This window comes from Octodon degus, unplaced genomic scaffold, assembly GCF_000260255.1.
Source record: "Octodon degus isolate 3935 unplaced genomic scaffold, OctDeg1.0 scaffold00028, whole genome shotgun sequence".
NCBI classification, from domain to species: domain Eukaryota; kingdom Metazoa; phylum Chordata; class Mammalia; order Rodentia; family Octodontidae; genus Octodon; species Octodon degus.
The window spans coordinates 6,128,787-6,150,139 of record NW_004524604.1 but is presented as its reverse complement, the minus strand read 5'-3'; the positions used below and the strand labels follow the sequence as shown (position 1 = coordinate 6,150,139).

The 21,353-nt window shown below is 42.0% G+C and overlaps 1 protein-coding gene across 1 annotated transcript in view; it reads right to left on the bottom strand.

The window, feature by feature from the left end:
• Wdfy3 (WD repeat and FYVE domain containing 3) overlaps positions 1 to 21,353 on the bottom strand; it is a 311,759-nt gene that overhangs the window by 97,440 nt on the left and 192,966 nt on the right. Inside the window, exons 18-28 of the mRNA XM_023712946.1 lie at positions 20,071 to 20,171; positions 19,707 to 19,925; positions 16,626 to 16,807; positions 14,678 to 14,909; positions 13,400 to 13,560; positions 10,826 to 10,937; positions 7,991 to 8,181; positions 5,380 to 5,532; positions 2,069 to 2,142; positions 1,824 to 1,985; positions 421 to 515 (exon numbers count right to left, since the gene is read on the bottom strand). Coding sequence (XP_023568714.1) covers positions 421 to 515; positions 1,824 to 1,985; positions 2,069 to 2,142; positions 5,380 to 5,532; positions 7,991 to 8,181; positions 10,826 to 10,937; positions 13,400 to 13,560; positions 14,678 to 14,909; positions 16,626 to 16,807; positions 19,707 to 19,925; positions 20,071 to 20,171 — 1,682 coding nt within the window. The remainder of the gene's footprint in view (positions 1 to 420; positions 516 to 1,823; positions 1,986 to 2,068; positions 2,143 to 5,379; positions 5,533 to 7,990; positions 8,182 to 10,825; positions 10,938 to 13,399; positions 13,561 to 14,677; positions 14,910 to 16,625; positions 16,808 to 19,706; positions 19,926 to 20,070; positions 20,172 to 21,353) is intronic.

Sequence of the window (21,353 nt, the reverse complement as noted above, 5' to 3'; positions counted from 1 at the left end):
CTAATAAAATGTTCTTTATCCCAGTGACTACTAAATACTTACAAAGGAAAATAAAAATAACAGAAAATAGATATAATCCACATAAAGCAGGCATTATATTTCAAAAGGAACATAAATTTTAAAAAATCAAAAAATGTTCAAATGACTAGAATTTGTTAAAGGCTACAAAAGCTGTAAAATTTTTATTGGTCTGAAGATCTTACTCTTAAAGTAAAATTTACTTCAAAGATCCCACTATATTTTGTAGGCAGTGCTATCCTTTTGCATACTGAATGGGCTTGATATAATGCAGATACATCCCTGAAAGTTCAAAAAATGCAAAGTAAGGAAAAAATATATAACATCATCACTTTGTAGCAAAAGAGAAGGGTACAGCAGTTAGTTAATTTCTGTCTTTCTCAAACTCTAGGATCAACTTACCAGTGTCAAGTTTCTCTTCATTATTTATTTCCATAACTACAAATTTCTCACAAACTGCAAAGGTTGGCAAAGTAGAAGAAATAAACTGGCCAAACCTTTAAATAAGGGGAAAAAAAGATTATGAATTTTATTTTTCTTTCCTCAAAACAAGTAACAAAATACAAAGAAATGGAAACAAAACAGTATTTCTTATTTTTATCTCTTGGGCATTTACTTGATGTATTTGTTTTTCCTCATGGACCATCTCCAATAACAAATATATAACACTAACATACATACACAATGTTTTTAAAATACAGGGAAAATTTAGGTCTTTAGAAGTATGAATTTTTTAATGCACTAACTCAAATGGTTTCAAAACCCAAACAGCATGATTGATTCAAGTTCAAATGTTCTGAATTATCCATATGGATACACCATAGTGGAGTAATTAAGAATTTGGGATTCAGAAATACAGATAGAGTTAAAATTGTAGCTCTAATATTTTTTAACTATGTGACCCGGGTCCAACAGATTAACTTCTCTGAGCCTTTGTTTCTTCATTTATAAAGGAGGGAAAAAATTAAAACTTCGAAAAGTTTTGGTTATAGTTTTCCAATAAAGCAATCAGTACAATACCAGGAAAAATTATAAATAAATATTGGTGATAATGCTAATTTCCCAAAATAACTCTCAGTGTCCAGGTCACCAACTTAAAAAAAACAATTTTTTTTAAGTCACCAACTTAAAAAAAAAATTTCTAGGTAAATTAATATAAAAATGAACGACTGCCAACTCCACAGAATGGAGACTGGCTGACTGAGGGTGATCTAACCCAGGGGTGTGATTTCACCTGCGTCATCCAGGGGATCACATGAGAAGTGGTGACCAAGCCCAGTCTATGCAACTGCCTACCTGAACGCTATGTGGCTTAGGTAGTTTTCATCCATTTTTAGATGGGGATTATGATATAAACAAATGTATATTTGTGCAAACATTCCACAAATACGCCCTACTACTACATCAAAAGAATACATCATACAGTCTTAATATGTAAGAATAAAATATATCTGAGCGCTAGAGACCAAATAAAAAAGTGGTGATGTGTGTGTGTGTGTGCACGTGCACAGCTGAAAATTAGCAGGGTTTGGGGAAAAAGGCAGCAGTCTGAGAATTCTGCATTGAACATTTTCGTGTGGCCAATATCCACATCTTTTCTATGATTCCCCAGGGGCAACGACTGTCGCTGCCCTAAAGGGGCAGGACCCCAAGGCCCTGAGTGTAGTGCACACCTTCCAGAGGTCTCCAGTGGCATTGACAGGACAGGTGCTACACAGACACAGGAACCATCGCGTGCACCTCATTCATCCAAACTCACGGACCCTTCTAGTCACTAAGAAGACAAACGCAGGTGTTTTCACTACCTGAGCAGATCATTGCTGTTGGGGAAACCTTGCAGCAAGAAGCTCAGCACATTACTAATAGCAGCGATGGTTGGCTGGGACAGAGACATATCCCGAAGAGTCAGGAGCAGCTTTGGGATTAACTGGAATTCCCTCATTAGCTTGGCGTTCTTGGAAGCCTCACTGCAAAAGAAAGAAGGATGAGCCCACTGTCCTGTCAGTTTCCCTTTCAGTGAACAACCATCTCCTCGAGGAGAAACTGATACCTGGACTCAGTCAGCAGCTCAATGAAATGTTCAAATAAGGAGAGATGAAGCTCATATGGTGCATGGAGCCAGACCTGCAATATAAAGAACAGTATAGATTTAAAGTTAAAAAATGCCACAAATGCTAATCCAGTGACAACTAATCAAGCATTTCACTTATATAAATAATTGACTATAATTCTTACTGATTTTTATTTTGTAACTCCCTTATGCATATGAGGAAAACAAAATCACTATGAACAGGCCAAAAATGACAGATGGAATTATCATGCTTTAAGTCTATATCTAAGTGTAAATATGCTCTACACGTTTGAGAATAAAAAGGATGAGCATAATGAATAGATGAATGGAAGACAGCCATAGCTGCTAAATGAACTCCTCGATGTAACAAAATATCTAAAGTGGAAAATGTACCAGATGACATGACTAGCTGATTAGACATTGCAGAAAAAATCAATCTGTAGTAGATACTACTCACAAGAAAGTACCAGGAAAAACAGCAAAACAAAGGGCCAAAGGGTAGACTACTTATTTGTGAAATAATACCAGAATCTAAGGTATTATGTGTGACTGCTGCTCAGAAAAGGGAAGAGGGACAAGAGAAGAACTGAGGCTGAGCAGTTTCAAGCTTGAAGGGGACCTCGCAGGTCAGCAAACCCATAGCAGAAGAGCACAAGGCAACAGGCCGACTGGTATCTTTACAGTGGGAAAAAAGATAAAAGTCGTCAGCCAGAAGTGTATTCCACGCAAATGTCCTGCCCCAAAGGGGGCAAAAGGTTTTCAGAATTTATCACTAGCATGGCTGCCTTTCAAAAAGTGTAAAAAGAATTTATACAGACAGAAGAATCAAACTTGACGGAAACAGAATGGCATAGATACCACACATGTGGGTAAATAAAAGAATTTTTAAAAGTCCTTTTAAAAAGTTAGGGGCTGGGGAGATAGCTCAGCAGTCTAAACACCTGTCCGGTAAGTGCAAAGACTTGGATTCCACCTCCGGCACTGCATGCCATGCAGGCCCCGGAACCCTGGGTGTGCCAAGCTGGCCACCAAAACTGGGCATGGTGGCATGCATCTGTAATCCCACTGCTGGGTAGGCTGAAACAGGAGGATCAATATGAGTCTGAGCTGTGTAGCGAGACCCTGCACCAAATAAATAAATAAATAAATAAATAAATAAATAGAAAAAAGTTAGAGCAAAAAGAGTAAATCTACCTTGGAGGTTAGGAAATACAAAAGTCACTGTATGAAAGCACACGCAGAAAGGACAGGAAGAGCGATTTGGAGAAACTGAGTCACACTGGATAGGTCTTGAACTAGCAGGAATGTCTTTAGATGAGCAATGTAAATTCTAGGCAGCACTGTACGTTTGGATACTACTACATGTTACTTATGTTTGTGAAAGGGCTGAGTTAAAAATGGGATGAAGTAAGTGTTTAGAGCCCACTTGAGGTTTGGGGGAATAAAAGATACTATCAGCCATAAAGTCTGCAATATGCTGTGAAATGAAACCAAAATCTGTAAGCAACTACTTGTCTGATCGTTACGTATCAGATTTTAACTGGAAATTTAAAACTAAAGACAGTCCATGATTTGAATTTGTTAGTTACAGACAAAAACAATGCTAAGCTGGGCTAGGCAGGCAGGCTCCTTAGTCCTCCCAAATCCTGCACCCGCTTCTCTGTGCTTTCATAAATCCTGGTCTAATTCTTTGCCTGTATATTAGAGCATACTAGCCACCTTAAGGCACAGACTCTTGAAGGATTTTTTTCCCTGTCCTGGGAAGTTTTTTTAAAAACATCTTTAGCAACTAATATAGTGGCTGACTCAAAAAATAACAAGTATATTCTAAAAGAGAAAGAGGCTTCAAATAAATACCAAGCTTAGAAATTTATATTTATTATGTAGGAAAGGGAAATCACTCTAAGTTCTTGAAAATGTGAGATAATTATACTTGAACAACAACAAAAAGGAAAGAAAGGTCACAAGGACAGACAGGACAGCCTGAGGAGGGGTAGGAAGAATGATAGGTACGCTATGAGCTAAGAGGGTTTGGATCAGGCTGCAGCAGAACCAGAAAATGTAGATTATAGGAAATGCAAAAACAGTATCTACATGACCGAGTGTCAACCCTGTTTATAGGCAGGGAGGAAGGAGGAGTCTGATTTTATAATTTCAGACCCAGGGAATGGTGTTTATTAGTAGAAACAGGAAAGTCAGAAGGAAGAACTAATTTGGGGAGGGATGTTAAGTTCAGTTAAGGTATTGCTGGAACATAAAAATGGAACTGCTGAGCAAGAAGTTAGAAAAAAGTCTGGAATTTGGATGTCAAGGTTAGAGTCTAAAGCAAAGCAAACCGCAGCAAAGATAAAGGAGTGGGACTGGATTTTTACTTAAACTATGAAGACAGAGAAGTCAGAAAGTGATATTAAAGGTAGCAGAAAGGATGAGAATCGGTGGTCCTGGAGAGCGGGGAAGAGACATGCAAGTTCCAAGACAGCCAAAAACTATTAACACCACTTAGGGCTGCAGGGGCTGTGTTCTGCGGACAGGCCAGAGTTTGACTTGGAAGGAAGCCATGAGGAAGCTCTGAAAATATAGTTTCAATCAAATAATTAGGCCTCAAAGTCTGCTTTCTAGGGGATCCTTAAGTGACCCAACAGCATACAGGAACCTTAAGAGAAAAGAGCAGTGGCTGCGGGTCAGGGTTGGCAAGCTTCTGCTGGGAAAGGGGCACAAAAGACTTAGGAGACACAACCTCTGCACTCAGAGTGCCTGGGGACCCTGCAGGCTTCCGGACTCAGCGTGCAACTTAGTGTGTGGCAACTCACACACAGAACACACTGCCGAAGGACACGAGTGCTTCATGGGTCCCTGTGGAGCGAGCAGAAGCTCTCCTGGGCAATGAGATAGCAGAAAGCAAATGATGAGACTGGCAAAATGAACAGGGCTTTACTATGTAGTTGCTACTAACGAAAGTTATAAACCAAAATTCTTGCTTACTGCAGAAAAGTTTCTACCAGAATTTTCTGAATGAAAATGTTTGCCTCTTATAAAGCACTGGATTAGCGAGTTAAGCAAAGGCACTGCACCGCTTCACCTCGGTATAGTTCGGTAGAATATATGTGGAGGGAAGGAGCTTAACTAGGACCCTACTTTTTTGTTTTACTACCTCATATTAAGTATGATCATCACAAAATTGTAGAACTTGAAACCCATCTTAGAGAAGAGAGTTCAAATCTGTCATTACATACAATAAGAAAAAGCTTCATCAAGTGTGTACTGTTATGAGTCAGTGTTTCTGCAGATACCTCAAAATCACAAAGAAGGTCCTGGAAAGCGGTGGAATTCGGAATGATGGAGGTCTCATGCCCACTGTCAACAGTTCCCACCAGGGAAAAGGTCAGGTGAAGGATGTGGCTGTTAAGGAGAGGTCGCTTCTTCTTAAGCAGCATCGCCAGCAGCTATAAGAGAGCAAGAGGCCAGCATCCACGGGTAAGCACGCCGGCTACCTCTCACATGCGCACCTACGCGGAGCAATGCCTATGCTAGCTTCTGAATTTGTACTGTGTCCAAGATAGCATTAGAGAAAATCTGAGAAACCAGTTCTTTCATTCTACTGCAATACTCACTTTTACATTAACCCCTTAATTCCACATAAATGTTTAGCTAGTCGCTGCTGTCACACAATGCAATTCTGTGCTTTTTCTCTATACATACTCAAAAGTATTATTCACTTTGCAATAGACTTTGTATGTAGAAATTTAAAGGCTTAATGGTATAATGTAGGGTATTTATAGCACACTTTGCAATCATCATGTTATTGGTACTTATAGTTGGTTCCTTTCTGTGGGTAAAAAAAAAAACAAAAACAAAAACGCTACAACAATCATTTTGAAAGTATTGCAAAGCAGAGCACTCATGAAAATGGTGTAATTAAATCTATACAGTTCAGTAAACAGCATTTTCATTACCAGTAGACTAACTGCTAAAGTTATAATGTTGTAGAAGTTATCTGTATTTCATCTATAATAGAGGACTTTAATTTTGCACCAAATACTTGTTTTGCATTACTTTTCCTCTGTGGTGCTGGGGGTTAAACCCAGAACCTTTCACACACAAGATGTATATTCTACCACTGAGATGCATTTCTCTGTGTTTCTGTCTCTGTCTGTCTTTATCTCTCTGTCTATCTCTGATAAACTGCTGCTAGGTGGCTGTCTGTTTGTCTATTTGGGATACAGGTGGTGCTAAGCTGCCCAGGCTGGCCTGGGACTTGCAATCCCCCTGTCTCAGTGTCCCAAGAAGCTGAGATTACAGCTGTGTACCCCACACCGTGGCTGCTCAAATTACTTCTTACAGGTAAATTTCCGCTTAACTCTTGCATAGACTGTGAATGCTGCTTATTTCCAACTCCACTTGAGTGTTTAGGAATAGTGAAGGCACACTGATCCTCTAGTGGCTTTGCATTTCCTGACCAAGCATGGGAGATAATCAGGTGGAAAGGAGTCACACAGAAATCAGATGTGGCAGTCTCCTGAGTAGGGCATGAGATGACCCTGTCATTCCCACTGCCACAAAATACCCAATAAGCACATAGTCGATGTGCAAGTGCTGCCACAGCTCCACAGCAAGGTTCTACACCCAAATTCAGTCAGACGTGGGTTAAGGGGTGGAGGTGGGAATGCCTGCAATCCCAATATTCGGGAAGGCTGCGATAGGTTCCACGCAGTTTAGATGTGCTCTCTCTCCACCTCCTTGCTGGCCAGTGGGTTGCTCACTACAAGTTGAAGGTCAGTCTGGGCTACAGGGTAAATTCAAGGCCAGTCTGCACTACACAGAGAGACTCTTCCTCCAAAACAAATTCTCAAGCCCCCCAAAAAATTTGGAATAGATTTTTTTTCTTGTCATAATTTCCTAGACAATACGGATTTACAAAGCACTTATATTGAATGAGACATTGTAAGTAATCTAGAGGTAAATTAAAGTATATAGGCATTTGACTCAGCTATTCCCTTTTGGGAATCTCCCCAGAAGAGTCAGGCAACATATCCCAGTGACCCATGTATACCCATGACCACAGCAGCACAACTCATAGCAGCTAAATGTGGAAGCAGTCTTTATGTACAAACAAACAGATGAAAGGATAAAGAGAATGTGGTATTTACCTACGGAGTCGTACCCTGCCATAAAAAAGATAAAGTGGGGTCCATTGCAGGAAAATGGATGCACCTTGAGACCATAACGCTAAGTAAAATAAATCAGACACACAGGCTTAAATATCGCATGTTTCATGTATAGGAGAAACCCAAAATACAAGTAAAAAGCAAAGTAAAAGGCAGGTCATAGGAAGCAGGGAATCTTCAACTGGGAAAGCAACAAGAGGCGTGGGGAGGAAGAGAGGAAAAGAGGATTTTAAAAGGAACTGAAAAGCATGGAAACAGAGCTTTGGAAATGGGAAAGGGGCCAGGAGGTGGAAGAGGTGGGGTGGGAGGGGAGGGGCAGGAGAGAATGGAGGCACGTTACAAATTGTTCCAGCTCCCCATAACCATTATGTCCTGCAAAATGAAGTAATAAAAATAAAAATCAAGCAGATAAAGCACACAGGGAGATATGCATAACTGTATGTAGAATCTGTTCTGCTCTGGACAAGACCTGAGCATCTGCAGATTTTGGCATCTGAGGGGGTGGGGAGCGCATGGTCATGGAGGTGGGGCCACTGTCTCTTCAACTGCACCCATCAAAGCTGTGTGTAACCAATGTTGCCAAAGTCAAGACTGGCGGAGAAGGGAGAAAAAGGAGAAAGGAAAGTGAAGACAATGGCGCAGCCCAGGTTGGTACGCATGACTTCTCATGATGGCACCTGGCAGGTTCAGTGCCTGCAGGCAGAGTGAAGGGAAGGCCCGGCAGCGAGGTACAGACCTGGTAGCCCCTGATCCTCTCCATCTCCTTGCTGGCCAGTGGGTTGCTCTTGGCCACGCACACCAGGGCCTTGACAGCAGCATAGAGCCCCTCCACGTCGGAGGCCATGGCCACCAGGCCCAGGATGGCCGCCGCGCCCCCGATGTACTGCAAAGTAGTGGCAACAGGCTTAGGGACAAACGTTCTTACTCCTGATTAAAAGACAGTGAGAAACAATTAAATTCCCCATGTCAACAAGAACCCAAGCAAGCATCTTAAGTAGCCTGTTTCTAACTAGAAACTTGAGATTTTAAAAATCTCCTGCTCTACAATAAAAATTCTAAACAACTAAAATTCACAGGTATATAGAAGGGGTCCTGTATACACCTGGAGCAGAGCAGGGGGCAGGATGCAGAGAGGACCTGGGTATGTCTGTGCTAGGTCCATGAGAGTGACCTATAGGCCTCAAAAGCAGAGGTGCAGGGGACGTGGCTCTGAGCTGCACAGGTGGTCTCAATGGGCTCTGTTGGGGATGTACTGATGCAGCTTCACCAATGACAATGCAATCAGGGAAGGTGCTGGTGGGGAGGAGGCACCTTCCATCTCTGGCCACTACCAAGGCTGCTCCAGGTTCAGGGATGTAGTGACAGGGTGGGTATGACTCCAGGGAGCCCAACTTCATAGAAGCACAATCCCATCTCTAACTGTGCCCATTCAAACCATATCTACATTCTCAACATTTTTTTATTAATTTTATTGAGAAACAAATAGCAATGAGACAGTTTCAAAACTGATTAGTAGGACAGTTTCAATAATTAATACATTGTATATTGTCTTTGTAGTGGTTATTCATATTATAAGATGCAGACATGATATCCTATCCAAACACTATTAGTACAAATCTTTCTTATTGAATGAAGAGAAAGTAGCTGTATATCTATCCTATTTCATATATACAGATACAAAAAAAATGGTTTTAAAAAAAGGGTAATAAATGAAAACAAGAGACAGAAAATGTCATAGGACTGTCCAACATTGTTACAAAAGGCATCACTTATATATCACTTGCTTACTGCTCAAGCTGAATTTAAAAAATATGAAACTAGTTAGTTGAGCATGGTGGTGAATGCTTACAGTTCCAGCTACTCTGGAGGCTGAGGCAGGAGGACCATGTGAACCAGAAGTTTACAATACAGACAGCACCTTAAGGTAGAAGGGAGAACACACACATACACACACACGCGCGCGCGCGCACACACACACACACACACACACACACACACATAAGCAGCAATTTTTTTTTTTTTAAGGGACGGGTCTACAGGGTGTCCAGGGTCTCACTACTAGATCAGACTCATAGTGATCTGCAGGTTTACAGCCTCCCAAAAGTTGGGATTACAAGCACATGCCACATGCCCAGTCTCAATTGCCATCTCAGTGTGCCCCAGGGGGCAGAAATGGCATAGCAGGCCCAGGGATCAAACCCTTGGTCCTTTAATACACTGAACTATTTGGCCGGTCCATAGATTTTTCTTTTTCTTTTTTTTTTTTTGTATTTAGGGCAGGGTCTACAGGGTCTCACTGAGTAGATAATAAACATAGTGATTCTCCTGTGTACAGCCTCCCAAGAGCTGGGATTACAGGCAGCACCACTACGCCCAGTCTCAATGGCTCAGAGTATCCAGGGTTGGAGCAGGCACGGCAGGCCCAGGGATGGAACTCCCAGCCCCTGTGTCTGCTTAAGCAGGGGCTTTAATCTGTTGAGCTATTTGGCCGGCCCTCCAGCAAACATTAATATACATTTTATACTTCTATGTGCTTTGCAGTATTTATAACATTCTCATATGGTATGGCACTAGATTTTAAAAACTGCCTTTTAGGGCAGTCAGATCAGTCCCATCAGTTCCTCGGTAAGAAAAAAGGTGTTCACAGAGCTAATGTGTGACCTGATGTCCACAGGGACAGCGGAGGGCTACTCCCTAAAATCGTGGGCACCTCCCACACTCCTCTTGCTGTGTCCCAGTATTGCTGTGAAGGGACAGGGACACAGAGCCGTGCACAGTGAGCACTTGTGGAGCGCAGGAAGGACGCCACCACAGGCGTGGCACGAGGGACACTGTTGACAGGGCAGCGGTGTCAGGAGGACAAGCAAAGCTGGGCTGCGCACACTGTGGGGCATCACCACCTGCCAAGCGCTGGTGGACTTCCCTGTTTATGGGATTCAGGCCAACACGGCACCAGCTCCTTGCTCATCTGAAAGGCACCCGCGCCATGTACTGCTCGGCACAGCAAAAATAGCGACTATGAATTCTGGAGGGCCTGGCTGCATTTCAACCCAAGATCTTACCTAACAATAACAAAACCCTTGAAAAACCAAATGAACAAAAATAAACAAAAAACCTTTTTAAAGAGATAGCACACCTAAGGCTCTGTAGACTGTCCACCACTTATTACAGGAAGATGTAATATTTATATTCAGAAGCTGTTATTTTTAGACATTTCTAAGTAATAGAAGAATTCACTAGAAAAATCACTGAACTGAAGAATGAAACAATTGATACTCATCCTAAATTTTAATACAAGTTTTATGTTTTTTCCTATGTCACCTGAAATTCATGGCAAATTATATGGAAATATGTAGTCACTGCCAATTTGTGCTCAAAAGAGAAAAAATATTAATAAGAGTCCATGGAAAGTTATAATTTTTAAAGTTGACTGCAAATCAAGATTGTCAAATTAAAAAAAAAATCTCTAAACACTGAAATTTATTGGAGGGCCAGCTGGAAGTCCAACTTGGCAAGCTGTGAATCTATACACTGTCAAGTGAGGAAGGAAACAGCACAGACATGGACTCACCCAAGTATCCAATCAAAGTGGCCCCGATGGTCCGAGCAGGTCCATTCAGGTGTCCTGCAGAATTATGTATCAATTTCACCGGAGTGGCATTCTCGTGGGAGGAGATGCCTAACTAAAGAATAGCAAAGAAAAGTAATGTCATTATAGATGAACAGCCTGAACATTTTTACTGGAAAAAAAACAAAATAGATAATTTTGATGAAGTTTGCATTAGCAGTTGTTGATGTATCTTTTGTTTGTCCCCTTATTAGAATGTTTAAGAAAATAGGCATTTATTTTTTAAAATGTGTAAGTACTTCCAACATGTGGAAACTCTTCAAAAGTAAGTGAAGGCTACCAAGAGGCAAGAGCCCTGGCCCACAGCACCAGAACTCTTGGTGACAAGGGTCTGACATGGGCTGCTGGCTGTTCTCACCCAGGGCCTGTGGTGTGCCTCATCGGTCAACATTGTAGCTTTGCCCCAGATCCAAGAAAACTTCCTTCTCACAAACTACCAGAGCTCCCAGGTAAAGTATGTGTAGGAAGTGCTAAATTCTCTGTGTGCGTACCATGTACACACACATACATAGCAATTCATAAATTATACATGCATAAAGAAAGCATCAATTCAATACATACACAAAACACACATGCACAAACATATACAGAGGCAGGAATTTATCTTTCATCCACTCTCGTATCCTGAACAAAATCATTCTTGACACAAAGTAGGGGGTCTATAATGGTTTGTGTCTCGGTGTCCCCCCATAAAGCCTCATGCAGTCATGGGGTTGAGCTTCAATCAATTTGTGATTGATTCATGGCCCAAGGCTGGGATTATGGGTGAGTGCTACCCCTGCCCTGGGGTGGGTCTCCTGCATACCATATAAGGGAAGAAAACAGCCTTGTTTTGGCTACTCCTCACCTTCTGCTCTCAGCTTTGGCTGTTTCCCACCACCATGTGCCACTCTGCCTTGCAGCAAGCCAACTATGGACTGAAACCTCCACAAACTGAGCTAAATAAACCTTTCCTCCCTTAACTTTGGGTGTTCGGTATTTTGTCTCAGCAATGACAAAAAAGAAATCAAGATAAGATCCATGAAAAGATGTTGAATGACAACTTTCCAAATAGCAACTGTCAGAATAAAACCTGTTCTCCAGAAAAGTTCAACTTCTCATCTGTCAATACAAACATAAGAATTAGTAGAAACCATGTACTCAGACATTCTCACTTTCAGCTAAGTAACTGCATATGCTTTGGCTGAAATTAGAAGCCTGATAAAACCATATATGAGCAATAGCCAAAGGAAATAATATGAGAAAGATTAAAATATGCTAACTGGAGTCCCAGAATAAAAAAGGGGGAAAACAGCAGGTATTTGAAGAAACAATAAATAATTACTGAAAACTTCAATTTAGTGAAAGCCATAAATCAACAATTAAGAGGGCCACTGAATTCGAATCAGGCATGCTTTTTTTTGGTAATGTATTTGGTACATGGTCTCACTATGCAGCTCAGACTCTTGGACTCATAGTGCCCCTCCTGTCTCAGCCTCCCCAGTGCTGGGATTACAGGTGTGTACCACCACACCCAGTGGCCAGCTGAGTGCGCCTGAGGGCAGGGCTGGCTCTGCCTACAGTGCTGGACATTGAACCCTGGTCTCTGTGCTTGCCTAAACAGACACTTAGTTCCCTGAGCTATCTCTGCAGTCCTGAATTCCAATCAAGATGCAGGTTTTTCAAAAGCCTAAGTATGTCATACTTGATTCAATAAAGGGCAAAGGTAAAAAGCAAGTTTTGAAAGTACCCAGAGAAAGGTAAGTGGAATATTACAGACTTCCCCAAAGCTGGAGGACAAAGCAACAATAAAACAACATGTAAAATGCTAAGAAAAACAGAACAAAACAAAATTCCCTGCGGAACAGTCTTTCAAGGAATCTACTGGTCAATGGTGAAGCTGCACTCATTGTTACAGCTGCACAAGGTTACCAACAACTTAGTGTCTTAACACACATTAGTAATCTTACAGCTGAGTTCTGAAGGACAGAAATAAAAACTGGAAATCAAAGCATTCAATTCAAGACACTGGCAGGGCTCTGCTCCACTAGTGGCTCTAGAAGAGACCTCACTTCTTGCCTTTTCCACCTCCCACTGGCCCCTGGTGTTCTACAGCTTCATGTACCCTGTCTTTGACTCTAATGCCAGCAATGACAGTTGGGTCTTCTCTCATGTACTGTCACTCCGAAATATTTTCTCTTCTGCCTTAGTCTTCTACTTTTAGGGACCCTTGTGACTCATGGTGCCCACCTGGGATATCTGGGATAATTTTCTTGTTCTGAGGTGACTTGATTACCTTGATTAATTCCAGTGTTACCTGAAATCTACAATTTCTTTTTCTACATAATGTAACACATTCTCAGGTTCTGGGAATTATACTGAATATATTAAAATAAGAAAGAAAACATTTTCAAATAAAACAAAAATCCAAGAGACGCACTCTTCTTCACAACCATTCATGCTTGGGCAATAAGCACACCAAGGCTCTAGAAACTTCCCAGTGAGGGCAGCAGTACACAGGAAGGTTGCTCTGTTTACCTGTTTAGCAATGGCCTTGCTGTCCAGCTTGTTGTACACCTTCCGAATCCGCGCCACAGTCAGGGAGGACACAGACAGTGCATACAGACCGAAGGACACCTTCTCCTCTGGGACTAGGGACACAGGCAAGGGCACGACACCTTCTGATTTTGCATCTTTACCTTCAAAAGAATAATTCTCTTCAAAATCATGAGTAATTCTCTATACCCTAATAAATTTTTAATTCTATCATTTTTAACTGGGTAAACTTCAAAATCTTTTGAAGTGAAGGTAGCTAAATTTAAAAACTTAATTTTTAGCTCTTCTTACGGCATTTAATAGTAAAATAGAAGTCTAGCCATAGAATTCACATTCTAAGTGTTGCTGTTTCATATTTTTTTGTTTTTTGTGGGGACAGGGTCTGGCTTTGTAGCCTAGGTTGGCCTTGAACTTGTAGTGATCCTGAGGTCTCACCTCCTGTGTGCTAGGATTATAGATGTGTGACACTATATCTGGCCCAAGATTTACTCTTAAAAATACGCTCAACATAGTGGAATATAAGGAGATGGAATTTTAACTGCTATTAGCAAACTGTCAAACACCCCTGAACTTCAGAGGAGAAAGGGAAGGCAGGGAAAGGGCTGCCTCTGAGTGTGGCAGCACAGGCCTCACCCCAGTGAGAGTCCTCGCTTACACCTTGCTGTCCCTGCCAAGCACAGCAGGGAAGCGGAGAACACATGCTTAGCAGCTCGACGGGCTCATTTTGAGCACGTGTGTGTGTTTATTAGGCCAACTCGTTCTTCCTTTCATGACAGCAGCTACACTTTACTTTTAGCTTTAATTTTTTGAGGGAGGGCTGGCTTCAAGCCTCACAGCAATTCTCCTGCCTCAGCCTTCTGAGTGCTGAGATTATAGATCTGCGCTACCATGCCCCACTGAGAACTTATAGAAAGAGTAAAGAGTTAAGACTCTTCCAGAGGCTATCTCAATGTCTTTTTTTTTGTGTGTGGTATCAGGGATAGAACTCAGGACCTTACACTTACCAAGCATGTGCTTAAGCCACTGAGCTGTATCCCTGGCCCTTATCTTAACATCTTTGAGCTGGAATGAGATCTTGGGGAATTAGTGAGCAGGTAAAAGGCATGATCAGAAAAGCCTAGCAGAAGCAGTGGCAGGAAGCGCTTTAAACGGGAGCGAGCAGCCAACAGGCCTTTGCTGGAGAAAATGCAGAAAGGCAGGCACTTTGTGCATCTGCTCACAAAGCACTGACACTGCTAAGAACCAAAGCGAGTTACTCACACGGCATACACACCGCCTGAAAGCTCCCCACGTAGTTTGGTCCAAGCTCATAGATGGTGGTGACACTGGAAGGGGGCAACACTTCCTCCAAAAAGTGGGCAGGCCCGAGGCGCCACACCAGCGACGCCACCTGGCGCTGGGCAGGGGGGGTCCCCACGTAGGCATAGACTGTGCTCACCACTGGGGGGTTTGCGGAGCCAGAGCCCCCAGGCGTGCTGTGGACGTAATGAAGCTGCCAGGAAGACAAGTGAAGCAGTAAGATGGGAGAAGCGTTTTTACCAGAAGACTGATGACTTCAGCTTGTGGATTTTTATTCTCTCCAAACGTACAACTTCACAAGAGACCAGAATAATCCTTGTGGGCAATGCAGGGCAGGGAAAGATTTGGACCTGCAACTGGTCCTGAGATGCAGCTGCAAAGCCTCTTACCACATTCTGAAGGTAAACCCAGGCTAGAAACGACAACACTGACACAGAGACACCAGCACTATCTGGCCGCTTGAGACTGTAGGGTGGATATAAAACAGAACTTTCCACTATGGAATTCAAGTAGTCTTAAAATTAGTTACCTTCAATGACAGTCTGCTAATTAAAAGTACTGATGAAAAGCAGCTTCTGGGGGCAAAGAATTATAAAACACTAGAAACTACTAAAGAAAAAAAGTCTATATATGCCATCATTTATATGCACAAATTTTAATCTCAGTGTAAAATACTAACTACTGATGAATGATATTCTCAGATTTACAATTATACTTCTGATTACCGACAACGCCTAAGTTAGTAATTTATTTACAATAAATGTATCAGCAAGTAGAGCAGAAGACATAAGGAAAGGAAGCTGCTTTTGCTAGTGCAGCTTCCATAATGTTGCCTGCATCTCTTAATGGGAGGGACATTCATGCCATCACCCCAGCTTCAACCCACACCTATTACTGCACCTAATTCCACTGGATTTTGTAGAAAGTAGTGGCATGTTGAGTCATTTTCAAAAAGTGTTTGCAATTAGAAGTTTCAGACTTCAATTTATTAGTTTTTGGAACATCTTCACAGATTTCATTGGTTGAGTATCTCCAAGCCAAAAATACAAACTTCAAAGTGCTCTGAAATCTGAAACACTCTGGGTGTCAGGCTGGCACCTGGAGCCTTGGGTCTTGAAGCACTCTGGATATCTGGATTAGTGCTGCTCTCTCACAGCAATATTCACTCCTGGGCAGAAAATACAGCTCATGGGCTCTCCACTGGTTACTTCAGTTCTCGTCAGAGTCCACAGTCAGGTCTACAGGATCATTCACTCAGCAAGCATCACACTGAACCCAGTGGTGGCAGGTTTCTCTACCATGTTCTAGGTCTAGGGTTCAGTCCCCAGCAACACACTCTCTCTCTCTCTCTCACACACACACAGGCTTTCTGCCGGGGACAGGTCAGCATAGAACATGCACTTAGTGTGGTCCAGACCCTGACTTCAGTCCAAGCAACACAAAGAAAAACAACTGAATGCCCATAATTATCAGGGACTAATCCAGGTCAGCAAACACAGAGGAAAAATTCTCTAGCTTTCAAGGGAGACAGACTTCTGGACTAAATTACTATGGCAACAGAGTAGTGACAAAACAGTACATTCACAGTTCACTGAAGCCTCCTTCAAGTTGTACCGTTAAATGAAAAAGAACTCAGCAATCTGGCCCAGGGCTGACACAGTCAGTACAGTTGTCATCACCTCATCACCTGACATTTCTACTCCTCTTTGACACAGCTGCAGGAATCAGGTGGCCCATATAACCCTAACATGTTGTTCAAGTGGATACTGAAAGCCAACTACAGTTAAGACTGTAAATGCTCCTCTAACACACACATGTACATGCATGCATGTACACACACACATGCACATGCATGTCCTGGGAAGCCCATGGCATGGAGGCAGACACACAGGCAGGTGGGCAAGCATACCTTGACAGTGCTGACCAGCTGCCCATCGATGTACAGCGTGGCTGTGCTGTTCTTCAGCATGCCCTTGCTCATCACCAGGGCCAGGTGGTGCCACTGCCCCTCCACAATCAGCTCTCCGCATCGGAAGCGTGCACAGCAGGGCAGAATCTCATAAAAAGAAGATTCTTCACTAAAATCATCAACTGAAACAATAAAAGAAAGATGCAAACGCCTGTGTTAGTAACATCCCTATCCTGATAATTATTTGCACCCCCATAAGCATGATGTGACTTCATGTTAAAACAAATAAAATGAGGCACATGAACAGAGCCTATTCACATAACACTCATCCGTAGTCAGAATAAAACCCACATCTCCTCCAGCCAGATACATAGTTATAATCAAAGAAAGTCTCAACAGCAAAGGAAATAAAAGATGTTAATGCAATAAAATAATGTGATGATAAACGATGTAAGAGACTAGCTGACATCAAAACCCAGGACAAATCAGGTTGAAAGTTTTCTGTACAACGAAGGCAACAACACACCAGCACAAAGGCAAACTATGGAATGAAAATGTATACACAGCCACATAGCTGATGGGCCGATCGGGCATGTATCCGCATGCGTTTGTGACTCAAAAAACTCAACAGCAAAGAAATCAACATCTTGTTAGAAAAAGGGCTGAAGACTTGGATATAAGGTAGGAATGAAATACAGTGAGTATTTAAATTAAAACAGACACACTGCAATTAATTCCGCTCAGAATCCTTCCCCTCGCTTTGAACACATTCATCCCATCATTTCTGCCATCCTCTGAAGCAGTTCTTTTGCGGGCACTTTACAGTTGCTATAAAAAATGTGTTAAATCCTGCTGCCCAGGATCATGTGCTAGAAGAGCAGGCCGGTAAAAATAAGAGTGAATCCTCGTCCACGTGATTCAACAGATACGGCATTATGTGATTGATTTCTGGTTCTTCTATGCAGTCCAAAGGACCACGAAAGGCAAACCTGTTGAAGCAATTTAGGATGTGGAGGAAGCCACAAGTGGAACAAAAAACACAAAAGAGACCTTGCAGAGCTGCTGCGGGGAGCAGCAAGTACGATGGGGTGTGCGCTAGGGTGAGGGCAGTGCTGTAATGGCAAGGTGTATTTTGCTGCAAGAAAAATTTAAACATTTACATTTAAACATTTTTATCATGCCATGTATCTTCTAGAGAGACACACACAAATGGCTGACGCGTGTATGTTGTTCATTTCTAATCACGTATCACTCCAGCAGCCCTGCATGTTACACTTAGTATAAACAATAGAGCTATACAAACTACTCCAAGTATATGGATATATCTCTAGTTCTACCCCTTTACTTGTTGATTAAATTTTATCTTTCTCTAATTTTTCTACTGTCATTTACTTTTTCATTGTTTTTCCTCAGGTTATCTAGTTGTTATTTATATATTTACATCACAACTGTATCTTCATACATGCTAGGCACTGTGTTAGGGTCAGGGTTGCCTTCAAAACAATGACTGTTTGTGGAAGGGTTAGTAGGGCAGACATACAAAATAGAAAATTAAAGTACAGAAAATCAAGATTGGAGATGAAGAATCAAGATTGGAGACGAGGAATAGTAAGCCCCATAAGGCCTATGAGAATAGGCGTGAGAATTAGGGAAGATTCCAGGAATTACAAGGAGACATGGAATAGTCAGACTTTAGAAGGGGTGTTATTTTTCAAGCTGGACTCCATTGTCTACCTGGGCTAATTTAACTAGCTATGGTGTCATACATCAAATCAGGAAAATAAAGAGAGGCCGGTTTAAAAGGCAACAGGTTTCTGGAAGAGTTCACACAGGGATGTCTCACATGCAGGTCCATCCAGCTTTCGATACAGACATATTAAACAGTACTGATATCATGGTCCCTCGGGTAAGACGACCTGAAAGCCAACACAACTTGATGTTTTCTTCCCCATAAAGAGCAGAGTATGAGCAAAGACCAGAGGTGACATCTGAGAGGCTACTGTCAGGGGAAGATGGAAGGGACACGACTACAGGACTGCAGAAGAGGGGCAAGACGAGAGTGTGTCCTGAGTGCAAGGGTGAGGCAGCTCACGAGCAGGCCAAAGCCAAGAGGGCAAATGTCAGCAAGGAGCAAATACAGTGTGCTAATCATACATTTTAAATAATTAATGTTTGTGCTGCCAGATATTGAATTCAGAGCCCAGAGCACAGTAGGCAAGAGCCCTATCACCAGTGAGCTCTGTCCACCCGCCAATAACGACACCTTTAAAGAACTAATTTCACTGAGACTTAGCTCTGCTGGCACCACAAAGACTAAGATGAGAGGTCTTACAATCTAATGGGAAAACATTTAAATTCAGTTAACAGTTACCAAGTCCCAACCACCTATGAGCCAATGTGACATTTTATCTAGTCAAGACAGCAAAAATAGATGATTTCAAAATAGACATTTATACACATCTATATGTGATGTTATTTATGTCATCTCAGAAGGGCCTGATAAATGATTTAGTCTAAGTTATTCTGTGTAAGAATGTGAGGTAATGGCATGCTTGTGATCCGGTTATGAACCGGCAACCCTGAGGTCTTGAAGGTGTATTATGGACAAGAAAGGTTGCTGTCTCAGGCACCATGAGTCACAGGTGGAAGGAAGTGCTCTGGGAATGTAACCTAAACAGAATTCACAGTCAATCATAACCTTTACTAAAATATACCCAATGAACGAACTGCTTTCTGAGCAAAGCTGTGATTCTTGGCAAGAGGTGGCGTCTCTTTCATGCTCTCCCTCCTGATGTCTCCCAAGCCTCTGGAAAATGCCTCAAAGTTCATTGGTAAAGTATGCAGACCTCACATAACCTGTACTCTGCTATTTTAAGTTGGAAAAGAAGCGATAGCTGGGCCTTAGGACTATCAAACTAAAGTTTTTTGTTGCTGTTGCTGCTTGGTACATGGGATCAAACTCAGGACCTTGCGCTTGCCAGGCAGAGGCTGATGCTGTAAAGCTATCTCTTCAGCCTCAAACTGAAGTTTTAAAACTTTTAAAGAATCAAAGAAAGCAAACAGGAAAAGGCCAACACCAACCATAGTTTTGGAGCAGCTCCTCTTTGGTGGAGACGATCAGAGAGCGGTCTTTGGCGGAGAGGACCACGGCCAGGCACACATAGTGCTGCTGCGAGGAGGTAGCACGCCGCACCACGGTGAGCAAGCGGACTGGGTGGTGGTGTGGGGCGCAGCTGAAGTGCTCCACACAGAACCAGCTGGAGTAACTCAGGCCAGACGGCGGAGGGAAAAACCGCTCACCTAACATGGGAAGAGAACATAACAACTGGGAATTTGCTTTTGACTCATGTTTGCATGCTAAAGAGAGGTCAACCACAGCATACAAACCCTAAATAAAATATGTACTGAAAAACAATCTTACAAGGAAAATGGGTCTCATATTTACCGGAGCCAATGCCACTGACCACAGCACCATCCGTGAGCCCCGTAGTGACAGCATTATTTGTGGGAGCGTTGTGAGGGGCCAGACTGGGCAGAAACAGGCAGCTGTAGAGGCAGAGACAGCACACAGATCAGAGGCAACTGCTGCCCAGAGAGGCGGGTGGCTGAGCCTACACGGGAAGCCGCCAGGACACCATGCAATGAGATGAAGGGTAACCAGCAGATTGAGATGCCTAGCAAAGCCCTTTCTATCTTTCAATTAAGTATATTATCAAGTGATATACTTAAAATCTATAATATTATCGTTTTATGCTTACATTCTTTAAAAATTAAGGTATAATCTGTATATGTAAAATCCATAAACATAAAATCTCAATGATGACATCAGAAAAATTTCATCATTGCAAGAACTTTCCCAGCTTATAATTCACTCCTTTTATTATTGTTCTGGCCCAAAGAATCCCCAAATATCTATGATTTGAAAATGACCTACTAGAATATTCTCAAAATATAACTACAGTGTTAGATAACATGTGACCTAAACTGTAATAGATCTATACATTATAATGTTCCAATAGCTCATCAATCCAGTTATCAAAGTAGAGAAAGTTTCTGTTGACTTACAGCAGCATTTTAAAAAGGCCAACAAGCCAGGCATGCTGGTGCACGTCTGTAATCCCTGCACTCAGGAGGCAAGGCAAGAAGATAACTGTGAGTTCAAGGCTGGCCTTGACTACATAGTGAAACCCTGTCTCAAAAATCTATCTAACAAAAACAAAAATAAAACACAAACCAAAACAAAATAATGCAGATGTGTTATACACATGCACCAACTCCACATGAGAAATGTAAACATTATATATTACAAATATGTACTGATGGAAAAATTTTAAATATAATAAATGTAGAAAATTTCATACAGTCAGGCAAGAAATGTATACACACTTCAGGAAAAGAAAGCTAGTATGATGTGCTTCATACTAGTTATGATGGTAAGACCCTCATATGGGGGACTGTAGAGGATGTTTATCACACTGCAGGATCTTGCATGTCTGTTATGCAGTCAGCCCTTACAAAGAAAGTAAAAATGCATGTGTGCAACCCATGACCGAGGTTACCCAAGCAGCAGTCTGCCAGACTAATAAGCGTCTGGAAGCTCACGGCCACCACTTCAAGCACCTCTTATAATTGTGGAAGCCAAAGGTAACTTGTATTAATCTCATGATGTCTCAATCAATTTAGTATTAAAATATTTATGCAAGTTTTCCTTTTCTTGAAGCATGTAAA